The sequence below is a fragment of the Parasteatoda tepidariorum genome, chromosome X2 (assembly GCF_043381705.1).
Source record: "Parasteatoda tepidariorum isolate YZ-2023 chromosome X2, CAS_Ptep_4.0, whole genome shotgun sequence".
NCBI classification, from domain to species: Eukaryota; Metazoa; Arthropoda; class Arachnida; order Araneae; family Theridiidae; genus Parasteatoda; species Parasteatoda tepidariorum.
In genome coordinates this window covers 23,904,044-23,927,762 of record NC_092215.1, presented here as the reverse complement: position 1 = coordinate 23,927,762, position 23,719 = coordinate 23,904,044, and the positions used below count along the sequence as shown (strand labels likewise).

Here is a 23,719-nt window from a genome sequence, read left to right as displayed (position 1 = left end):
TCCCGAAAATAATTTAAAATACTAAACATTTTCAGATTTTGTATATCTTCAGGTGTCAGAACAATGCAACATCAGAGTTACTTTTTAAATATTAAGTATTTTAATGAAAACAATTCCCAATGTTACGAAGTTACTTTGCTCCAATTCGCGTCATTTTTATAATTCGTATTAAAAAGCACTAGCTAAAGAACCAGGGTTCGTTGATTTAAATCATGATTTTTTTAAAAAAAATTATTGATTTAAATCAACTAATTTTTTTTACCAATATATATTGATTTTAAAAGTTAAAAAAACAGTGTTTTAAATTTTTGATACTCTTATTATTTTCTTTTCTTAGCATTAAAATTTAATTTAAATAAATTGCTGCATTAGTTAATTTCAGTTAATGAAATTACTTTCTTTCTTGGTGTGTGTTAAATTCCAACACATTTGAATTTACATTTTTAAAAAGATTCTTGAGATTGAAAGTACAGATTAAGGTAAACATTTAATGCTGTCTTAATATAGACTTGCATTGCTGTAGAAAGTAATTAATAAACATGAATTTTTTTCAAAAAATAATACAAATACTGTAAATCAAAATTCTACCTTTTGAATGAAAAAGCGTGAATTAAAATCTACATTATATTTTATTGGTGAAAAATGTATATTTCTAAAGCTTGAGGTTATATTAAAAAGAAATTACCCTAATATGCCAAAAACAGAAAAAGAAAAAAAAAAGGGCTGGTGAATTCAGATGTTTTTTTCCTAATATAGTGTCATTCTTCCCTTTCAAACTCTTTCAAAGTCTATTTGATGCAGTAGGGTTATTAACTGGTATTTTTTTCTCATAATATGTTTACAGTATCTTTGACATTATCTGATTTTCTATAAAGAAATTTTGTGAAAAAAAATTCCAATGAGTACATAGATTTTCTAATTTTTTTTTAGCTTAACTTATCTATTTTGATATAGAATTAAAAGTGAATATTTTAATATAAAAATATATAGATTAAATATTTATTTATTTTTTGATGAATAACTCAGATGTTTTTTAACATTTATAAACACAGTCTGCTACATTTATTTTGTCATTTTAAAAATCAAGAGAAAAAAAAAAAAAATCACAATTTTAAATTAAAGTTATGGTTTGCTAACTGAAACTTTGTTTTAATAGTTAAAGTACAGGGGTCTGTCCAAGCCAAATTTACTACCGTTTAACGGTACCTTTACAAATTCAACTTTAGGAAAAATGATAGAATAATCACACAAAATACTTTTTCTTAAAATTTTATTTTTGTGTCTCGTAAGAAACGATAAATCCATATTTTTACTATATTTGTGTTGATTTTTTAATATAATTTTTAATTTTCACAAAATAGGTACCTCTCAGAAAACCCCAGACAGACCCCTGAAGTATTCTTTAAATTCTCTATTTCATCTAGTCTTTAAATTTTAATCATGCATTTGTTTCAAAATGGTTACTATGCATTCAAAGTCATGTATTATAATGAAAAGTTATTTTAATTAGAGCTTCTGAAATATTGCTACAATATAGTTTTAATATTAAGTTAATTTAATTAAGCATTTATAGTTTTTTTTAATCATAAATTAAAGTTCTTACAGTGTATTTGAATTAAAATCAAAAAAATCCGATTTAAATAAAAAAAATATGATTCTTTTGATTTTTTTAAAAAAATCAAAAAAATCACGAACCCTGTAAAGAACAAATCTTGACACATTAATAACTGTTTCAAGCCCTACATTATAAATAATATCACGCTGTTCGTTAAAAAGCGTAAATACGTTTAATGACAGCTTTCTAAGAAAATCCATCGGTATTTTTGCATATCTAATTTGCTTTTTAATGTAAGAATAATGGTTTTTGCTCTGGTTGAAAAAATGCAACTAAAATATACTTACATCCTAAGGCATACAAGTGCTTCAGTTCCATTATTAAAGCCCCAGATAGAAGAATATCCACATTATCACCTTCACGATGAACTCTATTTTGATCTAGTAAAATAAAATGACCCATAATTTAATCAAAAACAATCAATAAGTAAACAATTCTCAACAGACAAGGAATAAAAAATAAAAAGTATACTTAAAAGACCTACCTTCTGGCCAAACTAAACCATCGAAGGATATCTTTCGATGTTAAATTATCCATTTAAAGTTACTAACTGCATATTTTTGCTTAACATTTCAGAGAACAAAAGTCATTAAAAGATCTTAGCAAGCAATATTTATCTAAATCTAATAAAGCTATATCTTAAATTTTAATCTTTTTGAAAATTATAGCGTTGTCGAATCATACTAACATCAAAACTTCGTGGGAAAAAAAGAAAGAAAATTCAGACCCTTCACAATCGGACCCTTCACAAATTTGTTTATCTTCATTATAGTTTTGTTATTCGAATAAACTCTTCCCAGGGCAGAAAAGAAGAAAGATGGATGTAAACGAATTAAGTTTTGTCTTCGGCAGACGATTCTTCTATTATTCGTCTGAAATGAATATTCTGCGTTCAGCAGTATAGGCTAAATACCAAATATTTGTATGTTGCATCTCTAATTTAGAAGCAGCAATTGCTGTTTACTTTTGACGTTTTATTATAATTTTGCAGTGCTGAGCATATTCTTATATCTATTTACAATTTAAGAACTCCTTGAAAAGGTTTTTGCAATAACCGGACCCTATTTGCACAAATTCATGAAAGCAGGACCCTGAATGAAAGAATGTGAGTAATTTTTTCACAATTTCTCAAAAACCGGACCTTTCATAAAATGTCTGGACTGACCACGGCCGGATTTAAGCTTGGTGGGGCCCTAAGCTACTGAAAATGATGGGGCCCTTATAAGTTCAATTCCATTTCTATACACCTAAAGTAAACTGTCATTATTTTTTACTGTTGAGTATTAACATTATATAATTAAAAAATTTGATAATATTAATTTTTTGTTAAATATATCAATTGCGATGAGACTATTATGTAGAACCTTTCTTTTATTGCACTTAATGTTTGAACGAGGGGAAAAAGTTACAAAAGAAACACATTTTAAGCAAAATCATTTTGTGAAGGGTCCGTTTTTAAGTTAAAATTCCCATTCTCACGAGCACGAGTCCAACGTCCTATCAATCAGGCTAGCCCGGACAAATTTATTAGTTTATTTTATAACAGTCATTGCACAGCCGACCCAATTTCGAGTCTACGACTACTAATATTCAACTCCAAGGCCTTGTAATTTTGAATCCAATCCAGAAGACAAGGGAACTGCTAGATTAGTACCCAGAGGTATTTATTTGTTATGAGAACTTGGAGGACTTTGTGACCCCGACAGATTTAACATGCACCAGTCACCATTTTATACATGGGTATTCTTCTGCCGGCTGGATTCAAACTCCCATTCTCACGAACACGAGTCCAACGCCCTATCAACCAGGCTATCCCGGCCAAATTTATTAGTTTATTTTATAACAGTCATTGCACAGCCGACCCAATTTCGAGTTTACGACTACTAATATTCAACTCCGTAGCCTTGTCATTTTGAACCCAATCCAGCAGTCCCTGGAGCAGGTGAGGGCCGTTATATTAATACTGTTTGTAAAAATAAAAAGAACATTTCGTAAGCTGATATTATTTAATTGATGTTTATATTGAAAATATTTCTTCATTATTTTTGCTTTCTTTTTAATTATTTTAAGTACATTTGTTAAATTTTAGTGCAAGAAAAAAAATTGTCATTATTTATGTAAATTTTTGGCTTATATTTTTAAGGATTTATTAAAGGGTCTATTAAATATCAGAGAGAATAAATGTCATACGTGTTTAAAGTATCAGCTCTGCTCTTGATGGTGTATAGTGGCTAGGATGTGAAAGAGCGACTGTCCCGGGCATCCAGCCAAAACGAGCATTCAACATATCAATGGAACACACTAAAGCTTTATATCAATTAGTTTTAGATAATTACAATTGTAGAATAATTATCTTATTATAGAATGAAATGTTTTAAAAGACAAATATCTGTTAATGTTTAACATTTAATCAACGAAAAAACAGAACCAATATTGAAATCTAACGAATTTATTATTTTTAATTACTGATAAAGTTTGTGACAGAAAAAAAAATTAAAGCCTGATAGATTTCAGAATTTTAGAAACACCTTCTATTTATACTATTACAATCAAATAGGTTTCGATGTCTTTCATCCCGGTCTCATCAGTGATTCAGCATATTTCGATATCATTTTTGTTTTGTTCTTACTTAATATTAATTTGTTTGCGACAGTTAATTTGTATACCTCTTTTACTACATTTTCGAGGAATTTAAAAATATGATATTGAGGATTTTAACTGAAATGAAATTTGCTTTTTTTGTATGCCTCTTTTATTACGTCATCATCACACCCACACGCAACTGTCTACTCTAAATAATGCTATATAGAATGAGATAGCAAAACAAACGTGTGTAGTTATTTAAATTCTTATTCAAAAGTATTAGTTAATTTTTTTTTGAACTGACAATTTCTGTTCTTTTTTAGATATTTTAAAGTGCTATTTAAAACTGCTGCATATCACATGAAATATATCATTTGTACAACTTTAAAGTAAAATGAAAGGGAATTCTGATCCTTAGAAACAGATATTAAATAGTCTGATGATCGAATGATGGGGCAAAAAAAAACTTTACCTTTTAAACTAAAAAATTTTTTATTTATAAATAATCTATTAATACTCAAATTGCTTGAAAGATGATATGTTCCCTACTAATGACAACGAAGTTTTTTGTTTTATTCAGTCATTTATTTATATTTATTGTGACCGACAATGTGAAAAAGAAAAAAAATGCATTTTGGGCTTCTCAGGGCCCCAGCTCCGAATAAATCTTTGAAAAAAGAGAGGGGAAAGTAGGATCTGGGGGCCCTTGTTTTCTCGGGGCCCCAAGCTACAGCTTATTTAGCTTATACGTAAATCCGGCCTTGGGACAGACCCCTAGCTACACTTAAGAAAATCCTAACATCAGCTTAACGATCTGATCACACTTCACAGCAGTGCACTGTTTAGTGGATTCACCTCAAAAGACCTGAGTGTCGTAACTAAAGGGTTACACCTCTTTTCGTTCACATACCACCTACAAGTCCCATAAAACTTTCGTATAACATAACACATCTTGAACGAAATTTCTTTCAAACTGAAATATTTTTTTCCTTTAAATATACACTAAGTCAGTGGTCGGCGAAGTGCGGCTCCAGAGCTGCATGTGGCTCTTTGGCTCCTTAAGTACGGCTCTGGCACAAATATCCACGGAAGGGACAATAATATTTTCATTTTTTAAAAAAACTTGGTAAGAAAAAAATTATCTTATTTTGATAAATTAAAATTCTTCTATAAATCGAGAACATGTATAATTTTCTGTTTAAGTTGAAAGATCGATAGGTAATTAAAATTTTATATTGTTGTAAAAATAAGTAACGGACATCGAGTTTAATTTTATTAGTTTTCGTAAACGTAAACGCAAATCATGTACAAGCTACCGGCTGAAATTTTTCGTATTTTCTCGGTGTACTCCGGTGTGATACAAAGGTACCACAAGCATGCGCGCACATACTTTTTCTGAAGTTAAAGTAGTGGGGGTACAAATTGACATCACAGACAAGCAGTTGCAGTGTGAATAGTTTTGTCTTATCTAATGTGTCTGCCGTTGTCCTGTCTTGTTAAAAAGTTTTTGATGTTGAAAGGGAAACATTGTTTCACTTTCCGAGCCTGCTGAAGCATCGCCAAGAAAATAATTCCTTTATTGATAAACACCATTTTAAAGGAATAATTTTAAATATGAGGGAAGCATTTCTCAGCAGGTTTCAGGAATTTAAAAACAGCACAGTAACTTTAGCATTTGTCAAAAATCCTCTTAATGCTGCGATTACCGAGTTGAAATTTTCTCCTTTTGAAATTGACGTTGGTAGCTCTGAAAGACAATTGCTGGATTTAAAAAACAAGGAGATATGGCGCTCTAAATTCGAACGTCATTGTGTTGAATTGGAAATATTGGAGAAGAAAAAAATTGATCTTAGTTCACAACACAAGTGGTTTGCTTTGAATGACCTGGAGAAGGAAGACATGATCATTTTCAACGCTTGGAATAGTATTCCTGGCTATTACGATCAGGTGAAAAAGCTCGGGTTTGCTGTTCTTTCCCTTTTTGATTCTACATAGGTATATATGCGAACTATCTTTTTCAAGCATGAACATTATATCAAGCGTAAACTAAGAAGTCGTCTTATTGATGAGAACTTGGAATCATGTCTAATATTAAAAACAACATGCAAACCTGACTTACTCAGACTTTCCAAGGAGATGCAAGCACATTGTTCTCATTAATAAATGTTTACTAAGTATGAAATTTAGTTTTATTTAGTGTACTACTTATTTAGTGCAATGAAAGTTTGCTAAACAAGCAAATTTGGCTCCCAATTTTTTATAAAATTGTTGTAATGTTCATATTTGGCTCTTTGTCTAATAAGTTTGCCGACCACTGCACTAAGTAGTCTATATTCAAGACATCTAAATCATTTCAAGATAAATGTTTAAATAATTAATCTAATAGTTAAATGAGAAATTTAATGAAGTAATACAATAAAATGTGTATTCTTACAAGCCAGTGATTCATATAATGTTCAATACAGTACACTTTTTGAGGTTGTTTCGTATCTTTCTGATACTTACAACAACCGAGAATACTTTGGTATTTGAGCATGTGGGATGGATGTGCCTTTTTTAAAATACGAATCAAATGTGTGTTGTGCGAATATAACCTTTTCCTGCTACTATGAGACCTTTATCAGCTTGCTACTTTAACTGGTATGCTTCCTTGGCAATCTATATGCATAGATACATAGATTGTTCTGTAATACATAGACATAAGGTGTTCTATAATGATGACCCTTAATATGTATTTTCAAAATCATTAAAAATGTACGCTAAGTTAGGTTTCAAGTTAATATTTAAGAAAAATGAAAGTGCTAAAGAATATAGATATATTAAGGTATGGTATACGGTGGTGAATATTCCTCACCCCGTATACCATACCTCAATAATAAACTTATTGAGGTCGCAATAAACTTATTGATTAAGAGGACACAAAGCAATTATTGCAGTATGTGATGGATGTTAGCTGACCTTTTTCAACAGAATGGCTGCTATTTCGCAATTTTATTGATAGCATCCCACGAAAAAACCTTACCTATATTTGACAGGTTAAACGATGACTTTAACAGTAACCAAAGGATGGAAATAATTCTCCCTGTTTGCCTATAGAACAAGTTTATTCAATATCTTTAAAACACCTAAGTTGACACATAATAAAAATTTTGAGCCTGAAAGGTCATGTAATTCAAACAAGTTTCACAAAAAATAAAGTAAATCTAAAATATCAATACTTGATTACTTACATAGAATAAAGAGACACTTATGCTGCAATTCAATCAGAATATTATCTGGAACATTTGTTATACCAAATATATCTCTCAGCCGATTTCCTTCTGCAAACAAGGCTGGAAAATGCTCCCTGACTAAACCATTTATGATGTCGATTCTTGGAGGTTCAGGTAGTGCGAGAGAAGCCTCATCCCATAAAGATACCTGGGATAGACTGCCTGAAGCCACACTCAGATTTTCGCTTTCGGAAGCTGCAATTTGATCCATATCAATTTCTGAATCACCCTTCGGATTCGCGGCAATTTCTGAATCACCCTTCGGATTCGCGGCAATTTCTGAATCACCCTTTGGATCAATTTCTGGAACCAACACGCCTTCCGCAGCTTTTTTCAACTGTGCCATTTGATCCGAAGTGCTTTCCAAAGCTGCTATTTGATCACCCTCACTCTTTGGTGTGGAAGTCGGATTCTCTATTAATTGTAAAGCAAGTTGACTAAGCGCTATATCGCAAGTAGGATTATTGGAACTCAAAACATCAAAAGTATGCAGGTTGGCATTTTCTACATCCATTGAATAAGTGCTTTCCTCATCTTGCTGTGTGTTCAAGTTTTCATCGAAAAAGGGAGATTTGGGGGACTGCTTTTCGTCAGACATGGCCTATTAAACAGAAAAATGAACAATTCTTATAATCGAGAAGAATTAAGAAAATGTTATATAAGCAACAGTTAAAAAAATCAAGGCAGAATTGTGTACTCTATTTTTTTTTTAATCTTGTTGAAATTTTCAAGATATCTTTTTTACGTAAAACTTTTAAAACTTTGTTTTTGAAAAGACAATTTTTTTTCTTTATTTTCGAGGTGTCAAAACTGAAGGCAATTTTGTATTTTAACCCAATCGGGATCAATAGAATGGGAAAAGTTTCCTCATATCCACATACTCCAAGAGTATCTGTACTCTTCTAATTTGAGAGTACCGGAGATATCATATCCGTCAGAGCTTTGGCCACTAGTCAGAAATGCTCGTTATATATATATAAATAGTCAAAGGGCCGCACTGTGGACCAGGCCCAGAAGACCATGACCTTTGGCTAAAAGTCAAAAATTAAATTTTCAGCTGAAATACATGTAGGCAGCTTTAATATAGCCCAAATTAAGTATTCATAGTGGTCTAGTGATCTAGTGGTCGAATAGTGACCGCCTACCCAGTGATCAAATAACATTTTTAAAAAAAAATCCTCAAGAATTATTATTTTTTATGTAAAAATAGGCCAGGAAATTTTATAGCGTGATAGATCGTCAGTCAGACTTCGCAATGTATCGCAATTTAACATATAATTGAAAGTTATCAATCAGAAATCTTTAAATCAATCAAAAATAAAAAAAAGAAATAAGTCTATAACAAAAGAAAATGTTAATTCTAAAAAAAATTGGTTCTATATCATCAATAGCATTGCTTAATTTTTTCAATTAAAATAAAGAGGAATTGACTTAAGACTGTCCTAAAGATTGACTAGTCTTAAGTAAAAACAAAGCTTTATTTAAAAAATTTTTAAAATTAAAAATGACTTAGATTTTTTAAAAATAGTAATAAAACTGATACAAAATATTTTACATACATTACAAATTAAAAAAAAAAAGAAATGTCCACTGAAATAAAACGTTTTTAAAATTATTTGTTGAAAAAAAATGTGCGTTTTAAACATCGTTAGGCTTTTGTTAATGACTTATTTAAAATAATAAAGTTGTACTGACTAATGGTCATGTATGTGTGGCGTATGTATGTAGATGGCGTATGTATGTAGAATATGGCTCGACTGTTCTCGAACTCATCCGCTACCTACTAAACTAGAGCGCGGCGTGCGCACCGTCACTGTTTTGTTTATATCTTTCGAACAAAGTGTCTTACCATTCCAAAAATTTGGAATTAATATCATTATTGATTATACTTCACACTGTCGAAATATAAAAAAAATCAAAGATGTCCAAATTGCAAAAATAAGTTGTTTTTTTCAAAANCTTTTATATATCACTTTAATTGTTTTAACATGGCAAATTTGTTAACAGACAATTTTTCTTTTGTCTTTTCATTGTTGCAGAAAAACTGTCACTGACGAATAATAGGATTTTTAAAAAAAATCTCTAAATAATTTTTTTAGAGCAGTTAAAGTACAATTTTGTTAATTATTTCTTATCCGTAAATTATGTTTAATACTTTTTCTTTCATAAATAATTATTTTTATTATGAAATATTGCTATTTATTTTAACATATTTTATTTATTTACATTGTTTTATCACTTGCATAAAAGATTATTTTAACATCTTGTCGCTTTAGTGTGATATCGGGCTACTTAAGAAGTCACACAGGCATGGTTAAGTATTTTGTAAATTTCTAAAATTTTTGTTAGAATATATTTTTTTAATTCGTAAAATACAATAAATATGCCCAAGACAATTTAACAATCAACAAAAATTTTAAAAAGTTAAGTAAAACTTTAAATACTATAACATTAGAAATTATGTATAAATTTTCATAGAAATAATATTTTATAGATGACAATACTGTTTTACCAAATTATGCTTATTATATTTTTGAAAAAATCAAGAAACGCAATAAATATCAATAGTAAAAACAAAATTGCAATAACAATTTACCGTAAATATTTTTCAAATTTTGTAAAATACATTAAATCTAAACAATCAACCAAACTTTAAAAAAAAGTTAAATAAACATTTAAACATTATAACATGATAAATTATGCATGAATATTCATAATATTATATAGATGGCTATATTGTTTTACCAAAATATGTTTATTATTTTTTTAAAAAATGCAATATAAATAGGAAACAAATTTAAATAACAATTGTATTAAATGAATTCAAACTTTTCTTTCATTTTTCCTTAATCATTTTAAAGAAATACAGTTAAAACACAATTTTAGATATAAAAGGTCCTTTATAATCCTTATAAATTAATATAATTATTGAATGTAAGTATAAATTTTTTATGAATATTTACTACTTGCAGTCTTATTGTTTAAATATTAAGGTAAAATTAAATTGCATTAAATATGTTGTTATTTTCCAATTAAATTAATTCTTCAATTATTGCTTTAAAATTTAGGTATAAGACTTTTTTCTAAAAAGAAAAAAAAAACTTTTTTTAAATATATATGGGTAAAAATTGATATTTATGAAGTAGATAAAAAATTTTTAATCTCTTTTGTACAGTAAAATGATTAAAAGAAAGAAAAAAGAGCAATTCAAATTTTTTTTATGTTTTTTATATTCATTAGTAGGAGCTTGAGATAGAAATAGATAAATCACATTTGAATTCTAAATATAGAAATTCTTTTTACTTTTTTTTAAATAGTTATTTACTAAGCTTTTTAATTTTGTGTTTGAAATAGTAATTTATTTTTAAATTTAATTTTTTCAGTTGAGATTATTTTTCATAGATCTTATTTGATTGAAATTTCAAAAATCAAATTCTATATTTGTTCGTAGCATTTGTTTTTATAATAAGTTCAAACTGCAATCCTTTACGAACAAAACTGTACCATTGCTTATTTTATTAAAAATATAATTTGTTTAATGTATTTCATATGTATTTAATGTTTTTTATATTATATTTTAGACTTAAATTAACAATTTTCCATTTGTTTAAGTTAATTATTAGTAAAAAGAAACTTAATATTTTTGTAATTATGTAAAAACTTAATTCAGAGTTTTATATTAGAAGGCAGGATAATTAACAAAATAAATAATTAACAAAATTGTACTTTAACTGCCTTAACTAAATAAAAAATTACTTTGCGATTTAAGGGTATTTTTTTTTAATATTAAAAAAAAAAAAAAAAAGACTTAAACATTCTTCGGTAAAGCATTTTTAGGTATTTACGAATTATCAAAATTTACAAATATTTATTTATGATTTATCATGCTACAGTGTTTGAATACATAGTTAAATTTTTTAAAGTTTTATTTATTATTTATATTGTGTTATTTTCATTTAGAGATATATTCGGTTAAAAAACTTAGCATTTTGCAAATTATTTAAGGCAAGAATGCGTGAAAAAATTTATCTGTACTTCCAAAACCAGTTCATTCCCCCCCCCCACCCCAGAAAAAAAGAACTATTTCTGTATCCCCATTCGATTTTAGTCACAGCTCTTATATTAATAACAATATAAATTATAACACAAATAACAAAAATTAATAAAATTATTAAATAAAAATTAAAAATAAAATTTTAGTAACAAATAAGCATTAAAAATAATTATTCGCAAATCAAATTACTAAAATTAAATAAATACGCATATAATATTTGAAATGCATCAGAAAGAATCCTACTTAGATTAAGAGTTTAAAAAAAATGCACGAGTCATAATTGATGTCTGATAATTTTTCAGTTTAATGTTTCAGTTTAATGAATAAATACTAATTTAATTTTCATCTACATTTTTTAAAGCCTTTGATGTGTATCACATGTTATTATCATGTAAAACATGATGTTATGAAAAGACCACCCTTTATATACATTTTTATAAACCTTGTCAAAAATAAAGATGAAAATCTACTTCAGTGGATGTAGTAAATTAAAATTTAAAAGGGAAAAAACAAGCACATGAATTTAAAAAATATCTAATACAATATATTGATAATAATCTTTATTATAATAATAATAATAATGATAATAGCAGGCCTGCTTAATTGCCAGGTGAATGTTAAAGTTATTTAATTTATAAAGTTATTTAATTTTGTAAAAAATCGTTAATCGCCTTTTTACACTCGCCTTCTTCAACAGTGATTTGCTTTCGATGGTTAAAATTCTAACGTGTGACCTCTATCCGTTCTTTTTCGCTTTCACTTGAAACAAAAATTCTTTAAGTGCATATTAAGAGCGGTCATTCCGAATCACCTGCATGTAATTAAATTACATAATCAAATAAATTAATGTTGTAATTTTGCGTATAAAAGATATTTAAAATAATAGAAGATCGTTACTTTCAGTGACTTTTATTAAAATAATTTTTAAAAAAATGTTAAGTTATTTGAGTTGGAAATCTAGAGGCTCTATAAATTTTTAAATTTTTTACAATAAATATAAAGAGTATGTGACCATCATTTCTAGCACTTCACCATAAGTCGATTTAACGTTTACTTAGACAAAAAAATGTAAAATTTATTTAAATGTTTAATAATTAAGTGCTTAAAAATTGTTTTTAACAATAACAAGAATAGACGGTACATATTTCATAAAAAAGGAAAATTGATGAATATTAACTATATATATAAATGAATATTACTGCGGAATTGCTATGAAAAATTAAAAAGAATTATTATAAAATCTATCTGATGAGATTGTGCTTCGCTGCACTTTCAAAAAAAAAAATCGCGTTTTCTGCTGAAAATTTGGCAAGAATTAGTAAGAAAATTTACAATTTTCATCGAATTTTAATGACCCAAGTATTCCTATCTCCCCCCCGTAAATAAAAATATTCAAAAAAATAATAACAATTAAAAAAAACTTAAAAATTAAATGAAAACTAAATTTTAAAAAAATTATTAACGTATTTTAAAAATAAAAAATAAATATTATTCTGTATTCAAAACAGTTTTTTTTAATTAAAAATCAAATATACATTTAAAAAAAATACTATAGTATTAAATCAAACATTTTTAGTTGCTCTTTAAAAGCGGGGAAATTTTGCAAAACAGTAACTTTTGGCTGTTTCATTTCAAAAGGTTGCCGACCCCTGCACTAGTGTCATGACATGGGATAAGTGTGAAAATTTAATAAAATTGATCATTCAACATATTGTTACTCATAAGAAAAAAATGGAACTAATTTTAACCTAAAAATGCAATTTAGAATAAATAATCTTAATTTATTTTTAACCACTGTTAAGTTCTAATAAATATTAATTTACAATAAAGTGTATACCCTAAGTTAGGGGCTCACATGCTTTATGAGTTAAGGGCTGCTTGCACAGCAAGTTGAATAACGAAGACTCACATGCATATTTAGTTGCTGAAAATTAAACACTTGTAAATATTAGAATTCATTCAGAAATGAAAGAACTGATACTCAATCTAATTTTTTCCCCCATTTATCAGTAATTGATTTATTAAAATAAATCTATAAACATTAGAGAGGGGAAAGAATATTAAGAATCTAACAATAAAAAGAACATAATAAAAGTGTAAAAAATACACTAATATTTTAAAGAAAATTTATAGAGTTTAAACAAAAACCAAAAATTAAAACAAAAACCAAAAATTAAAACAAAACCATTTGAGTCAAAAACAAGATACAATATTTATTCGGTATTGAATCATAATTCTAGAAATATTAATACATGATACAGTAGAATATTTGCTGAAAATTAAACATTTCAAATTATTAGAATTCATTCAGAAATGAAAGAACTGATACTCATTATAATTTTTTCCCCATTTATCAATAATTGATTTATTAAAATAAATCCATAAACATTAGGGAGGGGGGAGAATATTAAAAATCTAAATAAAAAACATAAGTGTAAAAAAATACATAAATATTTTAAAGAAAATTTATAGAGTTTAAACAAAAACCAAAAATTAAAAACAAAACCATTTGAGTAAAAAATAAGATACAATATTTATTCGGTATTGAATCTTATAATTCAAGAAATATTAATATCTAATAAAAGATTTTAAGAAATTTAAATAACTTTTTTTTCCTAAAAACACCTAAGTTACGAAAAATTTAAAACAATAAATTACAAACAAACAGTGAGCAGCATAAAAATTCACCTTTTCCTCCACTTCATTTAATTTTTCAGGTTACAATTACATTGTATTATAATTTAACATTCTGAAAACCACTTACAAATGCATGACTAACTGCTGCAAAAATTACATACTTACGACGAAACATGCAGAAATAAAGACTACATCTGTTATATTTTAGATTTTCAAATTCATGACTAATTCCAAGAATTATTCATGACTTAACGAAGTTACTATTTTCTTCGACAAAAACACAACAATAAATTTAAAAAAGCATTATAACATTCATTGAAATGATAGGTATAACCAAAAACTGTCATACTCTGCATCTTCATATTTATAGATTTTAAATTTAAAAAACAGAGTAAAGAAAGAGTTGAAGCAATAAAATAGCTGAAAAAAATACAAAAGCACATATTTCTTTTTTTCTGCAAAATTACATTCTAAAAGCTACGGAACTCGTAAAAGTGTATCACCATCTAAGAGAGAAAAGTAGACACTCTGAATCTGCTGTATGATGATAATAATAAATAAAAAATGGACGTTTTTTCAAGTTAACTCTTAACATCTGCTGACACAATTTTTAACTATTTGGAGAAAGTTTATCACCATCAAAAAAGTTAAAAATTAAAATATTACTTTTAAGATTTTTTAAATATTATTTTTAAGATTTCTTTTGAATATAATTTATTTTGTTTCTTTCAATCATGTTTAAAAAAGAAAATTTTTTTTCTGTTAAGTGATACATTAAACAACAATTAACAAATTTAAAGTTTTATTTTCTGATTTTAAAAAAATAAGTTAAAACTTTTTATAAATGTTTTTTTATTATTTTAAGATTCATTTGTTTTTTGAAATTACAAAGTTACAATTTTTCTAAAAATTCAGTCATTTTTCTAAGGATAAATATTTGAAAAATGGGACAAGTAACTGATACTCCTTATAATTATATATAATTTTATATTCACTTTCTATTAATCATATTATTAAAACATGGAAGACCATTAAATATTTATTCCAGTTTAATTTTATTTAAAGTAAAAGTCAGAAGAAAGTTTAGTTTTTACTGATTATAAATATTTATTGATTATAATCAGCATATAAATATAGTAAATAGATGTGTGGGAAAATAAAAAGATTAATTAACTTGTTCCTTTTATATTACTGTTGCATTTATATTTTATAGTGCTTCAGTTAAAANAAATAGAGGTGTGGGAAAACAAAAAGATTAATAAACTTGTTCCTTTTATATTACTGTTGCATTTATATTTTATAGTGCTTTAGATAAAAATTATGAGATGTTATGTATTTAACAATAAAGATTCAAATACGTATTAGTGATAGTGCATTATTTAAACTTATTTTAATTTTATTATATATATATTTTATATAAACTTTTTGGATTTATTTATATTTTTAAGCTTATACAATATTATTTAATAAATAAAAATATTTACTCAGTAAAATTTTAAAGTTCATGAGCACTAAATGAAAAAATGAATGAGTATTAGGAGAAATTTGCCTTCGTGAAGGATTTTTCGATGTAACTAACCCGCATTTGAGTTATATGGAGGGGAAAACCACGAAAACCTACCGCGGTTAGCTTGATGGCAAAGGGGCTCTAACCCATGATACGTCTACATCTGAAGATATTTTTACGTCAGCACTGTGTTCGGTGGGGAATTCGTACTGGCCAGTCACCCGTTTGAAAAGCGAACGCTCTATCCCCTGAGCCACCTCGACCCGTCAGAAATACATTGGGACATTTGAAAACCAAGTGAAAATTATTATCAATAACTGCTGAAAATACAATCAAAACACTATACAGATTTACGATACTATCGGCAGAAATTGAGGGGTTAAAAAGGGATTTAAATGCGCGATTCAAATTGTAGAAATATCAACTAAGAAATAACCGAAATCTTTCAAAACTACGGAAAAATCGGTAAAACTAGCAACAAAAAATCAAAAACACGAAATCGTCACATTAAAAGTAAATCAAATAAGTGATTTGAGTTTCGCTATTAATAAAATTGTATTTAAAAAAATGAAAATTCGTAGCAATAACTGTCAAATGAAGGATTGAAACATATCATGGATTAACGAAGACATCGGAACAAATCGAGCGTGTCCGAGTGATTTCTTGAATCTGCAATTCGAACTTCGTAAGTTGTAATAATATCAGCATATTTTTAAAAAAAAAATCACGAGATTATCAATAACTAAAAAAGACATTTAAAAAAAAAAGTAAAAATTCGCTGAAATAATTGTTGAAAAAAATGGTCAACATAATACACGATGGAATCGACTCGAGTTTATGAGAGATAAAATGAAGACTCAAATTCATAATTCAAAAAAAAATTCATGTTCGCACTATTAAAAATATTTGATCAAATTTATTTCAACCAAAATAAAAAAAGATTGGTAACAGTATCACATTGATTAATTATTTTGCAACAAATCGGAATTTGTAACAAAGTCCCACTTTTAAAATGTAAAATATGATGTTCTTAAATAAAAAATGACATAATTTCTAAAGCGAACTATCGTTTAAACTGTCGCGACGTAAGACAAAAAGGAAATCGAAAACTCCACGAACAATTTTTTAATCTCCAATGAGCGAGAAAGACACCTTTGAATATAATTCCGGAAAAGAAAAAAAAAAGAAAAAAACCTTTCGAAAATTTCCGCAGAAAAGAAAGGCAAAATTATTCGTTTCTCCAAAAAAATAAGTTTAAAAAAAAATAAGTAAAAAAAAATAATAAACTCTTTCGACAAGAATTCTGGAGCAATGTCGCCGAGATTCTGCCACGAACATCCCAACGGTGTAAAAATAATTTCAAAAACAAACTACTACATTTTACTTTTGATATTAATTCAGTGAAAAAAATATTTTATTTAAATCCAATTAGAATTTTATTTAATAACACAGTTTAACAAGTCAATATTAAATGTCCTACGAAAAGCAGGAACATTAATTTCATACACATTTACAACCATTAAAAATTCTATGCGTTTTAGAATTAACGAAACATAAGATTTTAAACGTATTAGCTTTTACTAAGTGTTTCACAGTACAAATATCAATCGAATTTAATAAATAAGGGAAAAGATTGTAAATCTGTCAGTTTAATTTAAAATTTTAATTGAATTAGTGGTTAATAGAAAAAACAAGGCAAATCAATAGTGAATAATAAACTATACATTAGGCATATACATTTACAGCATACCTCCTAGTATTAAAAACATTGAATAAACATAAATTTAAAGTGGCAATTAGGAAGTAAATAATATACTTTTTCATCATAAAAACAGTTTACTAACTTGCAATCAAGTGTGATGTGAATAAGAAATCAAGTGTGTTGTTCTACAACTGCCTATGAAAATGAAATTTAATTTTGCTTTTGTGACAAAATTAACAGAAATATTTTAAGCGATAAATAACATATTTCAACAGATATCACAAGTCGCTTTTCAACTATTGAATTTTAGCTAATAAATAGAAGTTTTAGAATCAGAATATCGAAAGCTTTGAAAAATGGCTAATGATAGATTAAAAATAGTAAATAAATAAACTTTCATTTTCAAGATTTTTGATTAAAAACAAATGTAAAGAGAAGATATAATAACTTTTATTTATATTTAAAGAGATATAATAATAAAAACAAAAGATAATTCCTGTAAATATTAATAACAATAGTATTGGCGGGAAATTTCCTTACGAAAGTAAAAAGCAATTCTTTGATGCATTCAATTAGCTATAGCCAAATCATGTATACTGTGTATAGTAGCTTAAAATTTCTAATTCTTGTCTTAAATATGGAATCAGAAAATCAATAAGTAAATAATTATGATAAAGTATGCAATCAAGTGAATGCACTTTCGAATGTAAGAATCATGTTCTGGTTGATTTTGCTACTAACAGCATTTCGTATCGAAATTGCAATAATAATTTTAATGTAATCTTATACTATAGTTTTAATTTATGTACATTTTCCCTAACGAATCAAACTACTTTCATATCATTACAACTTTCGTTTTATATAATAAATGTTTACATGCTATATGAAGTGGAAAAGTTCAGAATTGTATGTTAGTTTTATGAAGAACTTTAATAGAACTTTTCTCTCACTAACTTTCAACACTGTTCTGCCTGACGCTTAATCTAAAAATCTAAGTAAATCAGTAACGAAGATATTTAAAACAAACTTACATCAACAGGTATGGTTCGTGCTGTCTTTAATAGAATCTGTAACAACTAATCTACGTACGGATTTGAGCTATTAAGTTACGCTGTTCTGTACTAACACATGCGCATTCTTACTCACACATGCGCATAAAACCGGGGCGCACAATTCTGAATTTCAACGACGAATCAAGTGTTTCCAAAGTTTTTTAATAATTTTCACTTTACTTTTTCCTCTAGTGTTACTTTCTCAACATTAACAGCAAAAAGAAATTCATCCTGCAGATGACAAAAAAGCAATCAGATCAGTGATCTTTGCAGATCATTTACAATTTTTACAAAACTTTAGGTTATAGATTATAAAATGTGTATTTTTTTTTTAAAGTTCTAGTTGCATTTATTCAAACTTTATCTATATTATTTTCTACTACCGGATAATAATTTAATAAATATATTTTTGTTTCTAAACTGTTCATCAGACTCTTGTATGTTTGCAAAGAAATAAATTTTTAAGAAATACCTTATAAGAAAGATTAACATAATTTAGATCGATCAATTAAGACACATGAATTTCAAATGTAAATAATGTTCATGCTTATTATTTATTATTACAAATTTCACATGAAATATGTTATTCTTCTTCTCCTTCTCATTGGCACGACAGTCCATTATGGGCCCCGGCCTTCTCAACAAGCCTATGCCAAGACATTTTTCCCCTAGCCAAGGTTCTCCAGTTTATTATCTTTAAAACTTGTAGGTGAAATATGTTATTACTGTTATTTAATTTGTGTTACAATGAATTTTTAAAGTTAACTTGTTTCATAAAAAGAAAATGTCTTTTTTTTCTTTTCCTTTTAAAATTTTTGACTTTTGCATTTCTTAATCAGCCAAGATAGTTTTTGTTCATCGATTAATTTTTATTCTTTATTTACAAGCAATTTTTTTAAAAATTTATTTTATTATTATTTATTTGTTGAGTTTTATCTTTAACTTTTTATATCAGAGTTTAGGAAAGTCTAGATGTACATGTCTTTCTGCAAAAATCAGTCATGTTGAATATCTGAAACAGTGATTTCAATTCTTTTATTTATATTTACCAATAAATACATTTTTTGAATAACAAATAATTATTTATTTTAAGAAGATTTTTTTATGTTCCAATAAATTAAGCTAAAATAAGGTACTTTTTCTAAATATTTTTTACTAATTTTGTTTCAATGCAGCTATTTAAATGTTTCAAAGTGAATCTATTTTAACATAATTTATTTATTATTTTCAATATTTGCTTATTTCTAATTTTAATTTATTTACTATTAAAATTTCAAACTAAAATAATACAAATGCAATACTTGTTGAGATATTATGAAAAAATTATTTAATTTAAAGTTACTGTTTTTTTTAGTAAAAACTGTCTTACATAGATTTTACGAAATACCAGGGTATCAGCCATGAAGTTTGGTTTTGATCAAAATTTGTCGTGAAAAGACATTTTCACTAACTAATAATGTTAATGAAAAAACTTTTTAAATAAGAAAGAATATCTCTATATAAATATTCACGATTCATTTCGAATTTTTATTTTTTTTATTATTATATACTTATTAATAAATAAGTATGTATATTTATTTTGTTTCCGATTTGAAATATCAAATATTTCCTCTTTAGGTGCTAATTTAAATTCCAATCCAAAAAATATCTATTTGTGTAAAATATCAAAAAAACTAATTGCATTTGAAAATAAGATATTGTCTTTGAATAATGTAAATAAGTTTTAAGGGACAAATTTTTTTTCACTAATTTCGCTACGAAATATAATGCACGTTACAATTTTTAGAATTTAATTTTTTTTCTTCTTTTACTCGTTCTTTAACCATACTTTTTTCCCTTATAGGAGATTAACAAATTTGTTCCAAATAATTGTCTCATCAGTAGTTACGAAATATTGTTAAATAGAGAGAAAAAAAATTTAATGGAAAGCTCCAATAAATCATACCTGCCAACTCTTCCGGATTTTCCGGAAGATTTTATTTTCATACTTAAAGTGGTAGTAAATATATACTATTTTTTCTTTTATAAACTTAATATTTAAATGATTTTGATCACCACTATTCTTACAAAAATTAAGCACACAGATTAATATGCGTTACTATCATGGTTGTCAATTTAAGTTCTTTCAAATGCAACGTATTTGTTTGCTTAAAATTGAAGTTTTAATTTCATTGACTGATCGTTAAGACACGGTTCCCAGCAGATCACCGAAGTCAAGCATCACTGGCTACGGTCAGTGTGCGGGTAAGTGACCACTTGGATCAGTCTGCGTATGGACCGAGGGTGTGCGGTATTGGTTCTCGTTAAACTGCGCTACCGTAAAGTGCTCTACTTCGCTCGCAGGTCGTCTGGCTACCGAAGCGGGGGTGCCATCCCCTCCACAGAGGATCAAAATTGTGCTGGCAAGTCTTCGGATCATACTCCGGGATGTTTCCCAGACCGTCGCCAATAGCCCATTGTGCAGCTCTAGTGCGACTTAAATGAACTACAACATTAATACGATACCTTCAATAACGAGCGAGGAATAAAGTTACTTTTATTTCATAAGCGCAATATTGATTTGACCCCATAATCCATTCGACAATACACCTTAAAACATCTGCACTTTTTTAAAAAAAATTTTGTTAGTTGCCATAAATTATTTTTAAAGTAGATCATAGTTTTGCCAAAATTAGTTTCCTACTTATAAGTAATGATCAGTGGCGAATGTGGGTATGGTAAATACCATAGACCCATTAATTCCAAAAAGCGAAGAATCGATCAACATCAACGATTTTTTTTTCACTTAAGAATTTAATTTAATTTTTTTAAGGTAGGGCAGAATTTAAAAAAAGCATTCAACATTTAAAAGAAAGACCATAATTCAGAGAATCCATGATTCCAAAATAAATTTTTATTTTATTTATTTTTCTACAACCATAAGCAAAGAGACAAGATAAACAATTTGTTCCTCCTCTTATATCACATTACGAGATTGTAGTTGTTCTATAGTTTGTCTATAGTCAGAACTCCCCTAGCCAGTCATCAGAACCCATGGCGGTGACTATAATAATGAGTCATAGCTATTTTAAGTAGGGGTGTGGGGTCACTGTTTAGGACAGGTTTTGACTCTGGTCTGCAAAAGAAAGGTAATCTTTTTCTACGGTGGAGCTTTTGAGGAAGGCCTAAGCCCACAAAGGGCTGTCTTGCCAATGCTGCTAATGATGATGATTGTGTTAGAATGTAGAGAAGCTACCCTCCCTGAAATGAGCTATTCTTGTTTCCATAGCAGCAGACGGCCTCAGACTTTGTGATGGGGGGGGAGTTCTTACAGTAGACAAACTATAAAAGAAGAATTATCCTGATAAGAAATTACAAATACTACAGGTATTTTATTTAATAAATCAGTGCAGATTTTGCCATACGCTGATGATGTAGACATCATCGCAAGATCTGGGACTGTACTGAATAAAAAATTTTTGACACTGAAAAATTCAGCTAGAAAAATGAACTTAAAATGTGAAGGAAACAAAATATATGTATTGTGGTACAATGGAAACCATCTTTAAATTGTTTGAAATAGATTATAGATTCTTTTAAATTTGAATCTGTAAAAAATTTTACTTATCTAGGATCAGAAATAAACTATCGAAATGACACTAATCCGTCCCACAGTGGACTGATCGTTAAGACACGGTTCCCAGCAGATCACCAAAGTCAAGCATCACTGGCTACGGTCAGTGTGCGGGAGAGTGACCACTTGGATCAGTCTGCGTATGGACCGAGGGTGTGCGGTATTGGTTCTCGTTAAACTGTGCTACCGTAAAGTGCTCAACTTCGCTAGCAGGTCGTCTGGCAACCGAAGCGGGGGTGCCATCCCCTCCACAGAGGATCAAAATTGTGCTGGCAAGTCTTCGGATCATACTCCGGGATGTTTCCCAGACCGTCGCCAATAGCCCATTGTGCAGCTCTAGTGCGACTTAAATGAACTACAGCATTAATACGATACCTTCAATAACGAGAGAGGAATAAAGTTACTTTTATTTCATAAGCGCAATATTAATTTGACCCTATAATCCATTCGACAATACACCTTAAAACATCTACACTTTCTTTAAAAAAATTTGTTTGTTTCCATAAATTATTTTTAAAGTAGATCATAGTTTCGCCAAAATTAGTTTACTACTTATAAGTAATGATCAGTGGCTAATGTGGGTATGGTAAATGCCATAGACCCATTATTTCCAAAAAGCGAAGAATCGATCAACATCAATGATTTTTTTTTACTTAAGAATTTAATTTATTTTTTTTTTTAAGTTAGGGCAGAATTTAAAAAAAGCATTGAACATTTAAATGAAAGACCATAATGCAGAGAATCTATTATTCCAAAATAATTTTTTTTAATTTATTTTTCTGCAACCATAAGCAAAGAGACAAGATAAACAATTTGTTCCTCCTCTTATATCACATTACGAGATTGTAGTCGTTCTATAGTTTGTCTACAGTCAGAACTCCCCTAGCCAGTCATTTGGACCCATGGCGGTGACTATAGTAATGAGTCATAGCTGTTTCAAGTAAGGGTGTGAGGTCACTGTTTAGGACAGGTTTTGGATCTGGTCTGCGAAAGAAAGGTAATCTTTTTCTACGGTGGAGCTTCTGAGGAAGGTCCAGGCCCACAAAGGGCTGACGTGCCAATGCTGCTGCTGATGATGATTGTGTTAGAATGTAGAGAAGGTACCCTCCCTGAAATGAGCTATTCTTGTTTCCATAGCCGCAGACGGCCTCAGACTTTGTGACGGGGGAGGGGGAGTTCTTACAGTAGACAAACTATAAAAGGGGTATTATCCTGATAGGAAATTACAAATACTACAGGTACTATATTTAATAAATCAGTACAGATTTTGGCATACGCCGATGATGTAGACATCATCGCAAGATCTAGGACTGTACTGAGTAAAAATGTTTTGGCACTGAAAAAATCAGTTAGAAAAATGAACTTAAGAGTAAATGTGGAGAAAACAAAATATATGTATTGTGGTACAATGGAAACCATCGCTAAATTGTTTGAAATAGATTCTTTTAAATTTGAATCTGTAAAAAATTTTACTTATCTAGGATCAGAAATAAACTATCGAAATGACATTAATCCTGAAATCAAAAAAAAAGAAAAATAATAATAATAATCGCAGCCAATCGCTGCTTCTATGGTTTAAGATCATTATTGAAATCTCATTTAATAAAAAGAAAGACGAAGATTTTACTTTATAAGGTATTAATCAAGTCGGTTTTGACTTATGCCTCAGAGACATGGACTTTAA

The 23,719-nt window shown here is 28.1% G+C and overlaps 1 protein-coding gene across 4 annotated transcripts in view; it reads right to left on the bottom strand.

Moving 5' to 3' along the window:
* The window catches only part of LOC107455075 (uncharacterized), a 29,021-nt gene extending 10,491 nt beyond the window's left edge, over nt 1-18,530 (bottom strand). The window contains exons 1-3 of one of the 4 annotated variants that reach the window (XM_043056328.2): nt 18,402-18,530; nt 7,429-8,071; nt 1,903-1,995 (exon numbers count right to left, since the gene is read on the bottom strand). In XM_043056328.2, coding sequence (XP_042912262.1) covers nt 1,903-1,995; nt 7,429-8,068 — 733 coding nt within the window. In that variant the 5' untranslated portion in view covers nt 8,069-8,071; nt 18,402-18,530. Of the gene's footprint in view, nt 1-1,902; nt 1,996-7,428; nt 8,072-17,512; nt 17,638-18,246; nt 18,382-18,401 lie in introns of those variants that run through there. The other 3 variants (XM_043056334.2, XM_043056340.2, XM_043056349.2) reach the window with 3 other exon arrangements.
* Between the last annotated feature and the right edge of the window lie 5,189 nt (nt 18,531-23,719).